The sequence below is a fragment of the Motacilla alba genome, chromosome 22, assembly GCF_015832195.1.
Source record: "Motacilla alba alba isolate MOTALB_02 chromosome 22, Motacilla_alba_V1.0_pri, whole genome shotgun sequence".
Taxonomy (NCBI): domain Eukaryota; kingdom Metazoa; phylum Chordata; class Aves; order Passeriformes; family Motacillidae; genus Motacilla; species Motacilla alba.
The window spans coordinates 2,204,237-2,214,123 of NC_052037.1; the positions used below are offsets into that span (position 1 = coordinate 2,204,237).

The 9,887-nt window shown below is 48.5% G+C and overlaps 1 protein-coding gene across 1 annotated transcript; it reads left to right on the plus strand.

Moving 5' to 3' along the window:
- The first annotated feature begins 2,584 nt into the window (after nt 1-2,584).
- BMP10 (bone morphogenetic protein 10) lies at nt 2,585-8,081 on the plus strand. Its single transcript, XM_038160544.1, has 2 exons — nt 2,585-3,088; nt 5,575-8,081. The coding sequence occupies exons 1-2, from the start codon at nt 2,755-2,757 to the stop codon at nt 6,516-6,518; spliced, it is 1,278 nt and encodes a 425-aa protein (XP_038016472.1). The 5' UTR covers nt 2,585-2,754; the 3' UTR covers nt 6,519-8,081.
- Nucleotides 8,082-9,887: the final 1,806 nt, after the last annotated feature.

Here is a 9,887-nt window from a genome sequence, read left to right on the forward strand (position 1 = left end):
CAGCTCAAGGAAACAGGAAGCTGCTTTTATATCAGATGTGCTCTCTGGGTATCCCTCATCTGGCAGATTCCCAGCAGGGTCTACATGGAATAAGTCAGGAAACCCAGCACAAGCTGCTTTGTGTACAACCCCTGCGCTTTGCCATTGTTCAAGGACTTATCAAAAGCAGAGCGGAAATGCGAAAACACTTGGAATGTCTGAGCAGGAGTTGAGCTCCTAATGAGCCACTGAGACGAGAAGACACTGGTGGCTGGGGAAACGGGTGTCAGATCCTGTGCTCACCACTGCTTTTCGCTCTGCACAGTCATTCCTGCAGGGTGGGAAATGGCAGGGCCAGAACAGACGTGCCTGGGCTGAGCTGGGCTCAGGGAGGTCCCAGAGCAGCTGAAATGATGCTGTTCAGGCTTGGCACCCAGAGCCTCACTTCATAGAAAAGTAGGAAAAAACCTAGAAAAGCTGCTCCAGCTGTGGAACTGCTCACCTGCATCAACAGAGTACCAGAGAGAATTTCACTCAGCCTCTGACCAACTGCAGACCCCAAAATACTCCATGTGTTCATAGTGAGAGAGGAGACTCAACTGAAAAATCAGAGTGACAAAAATGCTGCAGAAATCCTTTTAAATGCAAAACCTTCGGCCCTGAGCCTCACAGAAAACCCCCATCCCTGCATGGATCCCAGTGCAGCAAGCAGCAGCTCTTATAACTGAATAATATCTGCATATATATATATATATAATGTATGAAATCAGTGCATTTTTGAAACAAATATTGAAGCATTAAAAAAGGAAACGCTCTGGAGGCATTTTCACCCTCATGACGAATGTCCTGTGTCACTGGCTGTGACAAGCAGCCCAAAAACTTCCTTTACAGGACTCACTGCTGTGCTGCATCGAAGAGTTATGGTTAAGCCAGTTCTCTCAGGGGTTTTAATGTTAACCTCACTTCCTGTGGAAGTAAAGGCCTTAATTTGGTGATGAATCATCAACAAAAGAAGACTGCACTTTTCTCTTAATTAACAGAAGTGACCTGAACTGCTCCAAAATGTCCCCAAGATTTCTGTGCCCAGCTCTGGAAAGCCAAAATATGCAAAGATCAGATTTGATAAAGCTATGGAGGATTTCTAGATAGCCATGAACTCCACAGTGAGGTCTAAACTGATCTTGCAAAGCTCAAATATCTACTTCTAATGTGGTGTAGCAGCAACCTCAATAACACCCTTTTCCTCTAGCATCAAGTTTCCCACGTTCAGAAGAAGAAAAGTTGAATAAAATGAAGTTAAAATGCCATGTCAATGTCTGGCTCCATGACAGCCACACTGCACATGATTTTCACAAAAATATTGATATTTAAATGAAAACATAGAGGATGAATTTAAAACAGGCATGCCTTGAGCATGGTTCTCATTGTTGTGGCTTTTTGTGATAGATTTGGGCAAATGACAAAGGAAGAAAATTGCAGAGATGGGGCAGCAAATCAATGGATGTGCTCAGACAAAAAGCAGAGTCCAGAAAACCCAGCAGGTCAGTGGTTTAGCCCTTGGGTAAAGCTCTTAGTGCTTGCAAGGAAAAGCTCTGCAGCACGAGCAGAAATGCCCCTTTATCTTGAGTGCTGAACCCCTCGGGGACAGGCAGCAAGCTCTGGCCACGCTGCCAAAACAAGAGCGCTTTGGAGAGTCTGTGGAGAGCAGGGAGATTTAAGTGGACGTTGTTATCTATGAGCCAGACCAATTTTTGCCCGCACACTGCTCACTTTTTGTTGAAATTTGCACACTAACGCAAAAAGCACCATTAATTTTAGCACACGCTTTTGCAAAGCCATTTCTCTGCTCTCCACACTGTGTCTCTGAGCTGTTTGAACTGGTGACAACTGAAATCAGAGCCACGTGTTGGCCTTTGTGTGTTTTCAATATTTTTTTATTTAGCAGTGCCGTGACTAAATGAAGTGTAACCGTGATTTGCCGAGTCACATATGAAAGATGAATGAAATAAAGATTTTCTGAATCGTTTGCAAAGACTCCAGCCATGAAATCATGGAACGCCTCAAGCTGGAAGCGACCCAGGAGGATCACCAAGCCCAGCTCCCTGCTCCTTGGAGGGATGTGATTCTCCTTCCTCACCCTGGGCTCTTCTCCTCTGCATCCAGGGCCTGGTGGTAGCACCAAAGCTCTCTCCCAGGCTTTGAAGAAGAACAGCATTTTTTCCAAAGAAATTCCTTCTTAACATAAAGACCTGACTCTAAAACAGTTTTGAGAAGGGCAGAGGGAGCTGTTGTTTGCCCTTGGTGCGAGATGGGTGCATTTGGAGAGAGGCTCTGTGGGGTTCTCGTGTTCGCCTGAAATCCGCGCGGATGGAAACGGTTCACGTACAGCAGGCAAAGTCAGCTACCGGGAGGGAGAAAGGAAGGGCAGCTCCTCTCTGAGGAGAAACTTGTCCTATCTCTGAGAGTCCCGCTCAGAATGTTTACAAAACGCTCATTAAGGGAGAGGGGATGGCGAGATAGCAACAAATCTGGTGAGCAGCTTCCACTGGCCGAGATAAGAGAGGCAAGGCGGCCATAGAGGAGAGCGAGATCCAATTACCGAGACCTGGTTTTGGGGAGGGGGAAGGGGCAGACAGACAGGACGGATCACAAGTTTCAAGACAAGAGCTTCCAAACTTGTCATCCCTCTGTGACACAGCCCAGCGGATAAAACCGCCACCGAGCCCGCACCAGAGGCAGAGCTCGTTGAGCGCGGTTGGAGGCTCGGGCGAAGCCATGGATTCTGTCGTCCTCCAGCTCTGGGCTGTCCTCTCCCTCCTGGTTCACCTTGCAGCCTGCAGTCCCATCCTGAGCTTGGAGCACTCTTCCCTGGAGGAAGACGTGCCTCTTTTTGATGAGATCCTCTCCGAGCAAGATGGGGTTGATTTCAACACGCTGCTCCAGAACATGAAAAATGAGTTCTTGAAGACGTTGAACCTCTCCGACATCCCCCTGCACGAGTCGGCCAAGGTGGACCCGCCAGAGTACATGCTAGAGCTCTACAACAGGTTTGCCACAGACAGGACATCGATGCCTTCTGCAAACATCATCAGGAGCTTCAAAAATGAAGGTAAGAGCTGCTCATCTCTGGGAGAACGGATAGAAAGGAGCGTCCTTAGAGCCAGTGGGAAATGTCCTGACCAGGTACAGAGCGTGAAGCGTGCTGGGGAAAAGGCCTTTGGTGAGGATGGCCTTGGAAATTGGCAGCTGTGGCAGGGCTGCCCAGACCCCAGCTGTGGTGAGAGTCCTTGTCCTTTGCTCTGGAGACTGGAGGGTTTTGGGGGAAGGTGTGTCTTTAAGATTGGGGCAGCACCAAGTATAATTTCAGTCCATCAATTTCTTTATCCCCATAGTGACAAACATCATTTGTAATCAGCTGATTGATTTTTTAAATGGATATCTTAAGTAATATTTGAATTTAAGGCAAGACACATTTTTATACACGGTTCAAAGTGTATCTTCAAGTGAAATATTTTTAAATTATGAGCTTAACCAAGTACAGCTTTCCGTTAATGCCTTGTCACTGTTGATCCCCGTGGCATTTGTAAAGTTTTCTTCCTTTGGATTGGCACACAGTCCAGAAAATACACAAAAGTAAGTGAAGAGGAATTTTGGATAACCAAAAGGTTTTACTTTGGAGTACCAGACCATATCCTCATAAAAATAAACAAACAAAACCTGAAGAAACAGAATATTGTGAGTGGAAAGGGATCCACAAGGATCATCAAATCCGACTCTCAAGTGAATGGCCCACACAGGGATCAAAGACATAACCTTGGCATCATTAACACCCTGTGCCATTTCCCTCTCTTTTTTCCTCTGTTTTTCCTTCCACATTCCCCTCGGTTCACCAAGGACAAGCTAAGGCTTCAGCACTAATATTCAATAATTTGCCAATTCCTTTTTACACCAACACATTAAACTAAATAAACATTTTTATACTAAAAACATTTTTCAACTGAACATTTCCAAGTAGCCATTAATTCACACGGCAAATGCAAGTGCTTTGATTCATGTTCAGTTACCATGGGGCACACGTGGCTGTTCAAGCTGCCATGGGGCCTCTCTCACCCTCTGTTCATTTAATTATTGAAGTTAAAGACATTTTTGCTTTTTCCTCATCATTTGCAGTTTCAAAACGATGAGCTGTGAGGAGAAGCTGAGTGGAAGTCACTTGAGTTTTGCAGGGCAGTGAGATGCCAGGAGAGAATCCCAAAGCTCTGTTCTGCTCCTGTCTCCTGCCAGGCCCAGGCACCCTTTACAGCAGTGGTTTCTGCTGTGAAGAGGCTCTGCACTGTGATTTAAAGTTCCTTTCCATCTCCTTTTTCCCAGTGTGGAGAAATTTATTGGAGAGTTGGTGGCAAACCAGTTGCAGGCAGTGGGGGCCAGTTGCTCACCTCGCCTTGCTTAGCAGCAGGAGTGAAGGCACACACGTGGGAGGTGTTGTTCTCATTTTGTGCTATTTGAAAAAGAAACCATTAACAAATAAGCACAAAGATTGCCAAGTACAGCGTGGTAAGGAATAAAACACCCTGTGGTTTTAGTGGTGCAAATCTGAAATCATTCCACCGGCAAAATTCAGGTTTGCAGCACCAAAATGGCACGGACTGACCTTTGCCAGGTGGTGTTGGCAGCTCCCTGCTGTCCTGCTGTGCCTCAGAAGTTCTGCAGCAAATGGGGAAAACTCACCTTAAACTGGGGAAGGCAGAGATGAAGGGAGCAATAGGTCACAAACAGTTTGCCTTTGCATTAATTATAGTTGGGTCCCGATCTGCCTCCTGGGTTGTGAGGAAGCAGCAAATGCACCCTCGTGAGCAGATCCTGTGCTGTGGGAAGAAATAAACGCTGCTGTGCAGCCAGGACAGGCAGCCCAGGTGACACCAGACATTGTCCTTCTCACCTGTTCTGTTGCTAAAGGTGCCCAGGGGCCTCGCTGAGTGCAGCTGGTTGCACACCCGAAGCCCACGGGGCCTGCGGCTGTGCCTGCCAGGTCACCCTGGTGTCACCACCTGCTCTTCCCCATGTAAAACATCTTCCAAAGCAGCTTTTCCTCTCCAAGCGCTTGGCCCTTTCCATGTCTGAGGGGTGTTTGAGCAGCAGGGAATTCCTGCCAGCACAGGAGCGCTGCAGCACGCATGTTTCTTGTGTTTGCAGATTGTATCTTGTCCATTTCATGTTGGCTCCAGCGCCTGCACCAAGGAATGTTTTCCCTTGTTTATTAAGTAGTTGCTGTGCAGCACCCTAGAAGTGATTTCTATATCATTATCAGGCAACACGTTTTTAATGTGTAAACCTTCCAGTTGGCAAAGAAGGCCCTGGAAGGCCTGGGGCCAGAAGGAGGATCACCAAATCCAGGTCTGCAGCATGTCTGGGACCTTGCAGTCCTTACACATCTAAAATAACCTAGGTCCCTTTTCCAAGCACAGCTGTGGGAAGTGCTGAAAAAACATTGTCCTGGAGCTGTCCAGGTGAAACCCAGCATGCTGGATGACCCTCGGTGCATGTGCTTGTGGATGCATTGACCCTCCTGAAACATTTGACTTTTGTCCCTTCCAGACTTGGATTCCCACCCTACAGGCGTGACAGGAACTCGGAGATACCCGCTGCTGTTCAACGTTTCCATCCCTCACCACGAGGAGATCACCATGGCAGAGCTGAGGCTCTACACCCTGGTGGAGCGGGACCAGAGGCTCTACGAGGGGCTGGACAGGAAGGTCACCATCTTCGAGGTGCTGGAGAACATCCACGTGGGGGCTGGGGAAGAGAGGAAGATGGTGGCCCTGGCCTCCAGGCACATCTATGGCACGAGCAGCGAGTGGGAGAGCTTCGAGGTGACCGAGGCCATCCGGCGCTGGCGCAGGGCAGGGCTGACCACGCACCGGCTGGAAGTTCACATCGAGAGCAGGGAAGGGGAGGAGCAGAACGGGGAAGGGAAACTCGACATCGACATCAACTCCGAGGCCAAGCACCTGCCCCTGCTGGTTGTGTACTCTGACGACCAAAGCAACGACAAAAAGGAGGAGAAGGAAGAGCTGAACGAGATGATAGACCACGAGCAGTTCCTGGGCCTGGAGAACCTGGAGGTTGGCAACTTCCACGACCAGCCCGGCGAGGAGGCGCTGCTCCAGATGCGCTCCAACATCATTTACGACTCCACCGCCCGCATCCGGAGGAACGCCAAAGGCAACTACTGCAAAAAGACTCCTCTCTACATCGACTTCAAGGAGATTGGCTGGGACTCCTGGATCATCGCCCCGGCGGGCTACGAAGCGTACGAGTGCCACGGGGTGTGCGCCTACCCCTTGACGGAGCACGTCACGCCCACCAAGCACGCCATAGTCAAGACTTTGGTTCACCTGAAGAACCCCCAGAAAGCCTCCAAGGCCTGCTGCGTGCCCACCAAACTCGACCCCATCTCTATCCTCTACTTGGATGCAGGGGTGGTCACCTACAAGTTCAAGTACGAGGGCATGGTGGTGTCAGAGTGTGGCTGCAGATAGTAGGAGGGAACGCACGCGCGGGGAGGGCACGGGGGGAGTATTTAATGATTCAGTCTGTAAATTTGTACATTTGGGATTTGCTATTTAATGAGGTTATTTAATGAGGCCTGTACAGATAATTGTATGTTTCCTGCCACGGGGAATGGGCACGTCGTGTAGGGATTGTATATTTTGTTCCTTTGCTTCCTTCTCGCTGTCCAGATCGCGACCGAGTCTCTCCTCCTGCCAGGGCATGGAGCTGATCACTGGATTGTTCGGGAGGGCTCTTGGTGCCAAAAGGGCACATCCAAATTCATGGAAATAAAGGCATATTTTTGTACTTTATCAATGTTGATTGGCATCTCCAGGGCTTTCCAGAGCTGTTAAAGATACGAGAGTGATAGGCAATCCCACCTAGATTGTTCTGTGTTCTGTAATATCTTCATAAAGGTCTTTACGTGCTCAATTTTTTCTTAATTTTTCTCTGTAGATCTTACATCCTGATCATTCTCAGGCTCCCGAATCACTAAGGCACAAACAAGGTGGTTTGTTTTTCTTTTTTTCATAATACTTTCTTCACTCTTTCCCTGTTTCAGTCAAAGGCGACTGGCAGGGATGATCTGGCATCGGGAGCAGAAGAGCACCATTCCCTTTCCCATCTTTCTGGGGAAAGCAGATGGCCCAGGAGCAGTGCCAGGCAAGAGCCAAGGCAAGAAATTCCCCCTGTGCAGGTTTATTACAAAATCACTGCGAGGCAGCTCTGGCTTTGCAGCTCCAGCAGCTGTGGCTTGGCTCCCAAGGGCCAGAGCTTTAGGTGGCAGAAGGAAGTGCAACAAATTTCCCGAACCCTTGGAATTGCACCAGCTAAAATTGTCCTTGAAATTCCTACCAGCTAAGAAGCAGTGCCTGTTCCCAGCCAGCAAATCCCTTGAGATGCAGCTGCACAATCCAACTGGAATGGCCCAGCAGTGCCGGGCAGAACAGCAGAGCCCTTGGTGCCAGTGGGACACGAGCATCTTCCCTTTCTGTAAGTGCAGAATTGTCGATTCACAGGGATATTCCTCCCCCCAGACTCTGCAGATGGAGTCACATGCCATGTTTCCACCACTCTTCTGCAACAAATCGTGGTGATAAGAAGGTGTCGGAGCTGAGAAACAATAGACCCGTCACTTTATTTATACTAAGCTGCAAATTTGTCAGATTCTTGGGAAAGTGTAAGTGATGTTGACTCTTTTAGCCTGTACCAGAGCCTACTGTACTGTCCCTGCATCTGTTTTACACTTTTAAGGGAAAGTTATCTTCCCTGGAAGTGATAAGGGTCTTTGAAAGAATCACTCCAACACTTCATGGGAATGAACACCCGAGACTTTATCACGCACCAGCTAAACCCAATTTCACCCATTTTCACACATACTCTTCTGTGCTTCCCATAATTTATTGCCCTATTTATTGACTGCCTGCCTTTGTAATATAATGTAGAATACAGAATGTTTTATTTTTGTGCTTGTGTGTAATCCCACTTGGATAAAACTGATCCTACTCTACACGGAATCTCTCTGTTGAGTTGTGTGGCACGGAGGATGAGGCTGCTGACTTCTTGTAAGTTCCTCATGGCTCAGTTACCCCTCGCTTGCAGGGCTGCTCCCTCACTGCAGGGATTTCAGTGGAGCTCTGGAGTATGGGCTCATCAATTTACAGCTCCTCTTGCGGGGGTATCGCAGCTCTAAGTGCTCAGCTGTGTCGTTTATTGTAGAGTTATGCGGTCTGCAGATAGTGGCCTGCACCCTGGGCTGTGATGTTGCTTTATTGCTCACCCTGGGAGTGAGTGACACCCCTGGCAGACCTTTCCCCCGAGGCACTCTGCAATCAGAGCCCGTGGCTCATGGCGCGGCGCAGGAATTCGGGGGAGGTGTGACATTGGCTCTGCTGACATCAGCTGCAGCAGCCAACGGTTGAAGTGTGACCGCACAGACCCTTTCAAAACCATCCACGATTCTTCTGAAGCCATTTGCCAAGACAAGCCATTCACCTTGTTAGGAGTGATAATCCAGCATTAGGGAGATAATCCGACATTTGCTTTTATCATCTCATTTCTGCGGGCGCTGCCGTGGCAGAGATCTGCCCTCCCTGCCTTCCCCTGGCCTTCCCTGACTGCACCAATGGCTCTGAGCAGGCTGCAGGGAAAGCTGGGCCCCAAAACCAATAAATAACCCCCTGCAATGCACATAAATATGTGAAGTCTCACTGTAAATTCAAAAGGGACCTCATGGCAATGCAGAGCAGTGCCTGCCCTCCGTGTCTGTCAGAGATTCACTCTCTGTCCCCGTCTGGCAGAGGTTTGCTGGAGCACAGCAGAGTCTGTGGGGCGTTCAGGTACAAAGCAAACTCAGGCCGTGTGTCGTTTTATCAGCTGCATGTCTGAACTTCTACAAAATCAGTAAAATTGCCAATAAATACCAGTGGTGGTGCTTCAGAACTAGGGGGCAGCCAGCCTGTTGATGTGAGTAACTTCTCTTCACGAAGAAATGAGGACTGTCCTGCTGATGGAGGAGGATTTCAGCCAGAGCTTGTGGTGAAGGAAGTGAAGCTGTGTCTCACTGTGCTGTTCTGGGAGAAAACTGAGCATCTCTTGAATCCTTCAGCTGCACCTGAGTCCAGAACTCCTGGGAGTGGTGTTTCATTTCTCAGGGGTGTCTGTCAGGACTCCACAGCTGCTCCATGAGCAAAATCCTCCCTTTTCCCTTTTCAACATCACCACGCAAAGGCATTTCTGGGGTGTTCATGCAGTTCAGTGACAGAGATCTGAGCAAAAAAAGCAGGGGGGCAGTTACTTCCTGAAGAGCTCTCCCCAGGCAGCAAATCAAGGCTGTGCCTGCAAGTTCAGGGGTGCTCGGCTTTAGAGCCCCTGTCCAAGTAGACACAACACTCACAAACAACAGGGTGAGGGTGTGACAAGAGCCAGGGCTGCCAAGCTGGGAGTCCCAGGAGTCCCTGAAAAAAATGTTCCACTGCATGTTTTCATTTTCTTTGTTTCTGTGCTCCTTCCCTCCATCCATCCATCCATCCATCCATCCACATTAGTACTGTGACTTCTGTTTCTAAAAGACTTTATTTCACATTAAATTCTGGTGTGCATTGATTCTCCTTTCATTTCTCATCTATTTTATCTCAGCATATTAGCAGATGTTCGACTTGAATCTTCAATTCAACCTTAATTTGAGAAAGGTTTGGGAAAATATGGCTTCACTGTGGAAGTATCTGTCTTTCCATCCATCCACCCACCCATCTCTGAATTATTGTAAGTCACTGAAGCAGCCCTGTCTCACTGAAATCATCGACATCAGGAGGACTTTTGCTTTCATCTGTTTCTAGGTGAACGTGTATAAGAAA

Coding starts and splice junctions, on each gene's coding strand:
- BMP10 (XM_038160544.1), top strand. CDS start 2,755: ATGGATTCTGTCGTCCTCCAGCTCTGGGCTGTCCTCTCCCTCCTGGTT. Junction 3,089..5,574: donor CAGGAGCTTCAAAAATGAAG/GTAAGAGCTGCT, acceptor TGTCCCTTCCAG/ACTTGGATTCCCACCCTACA.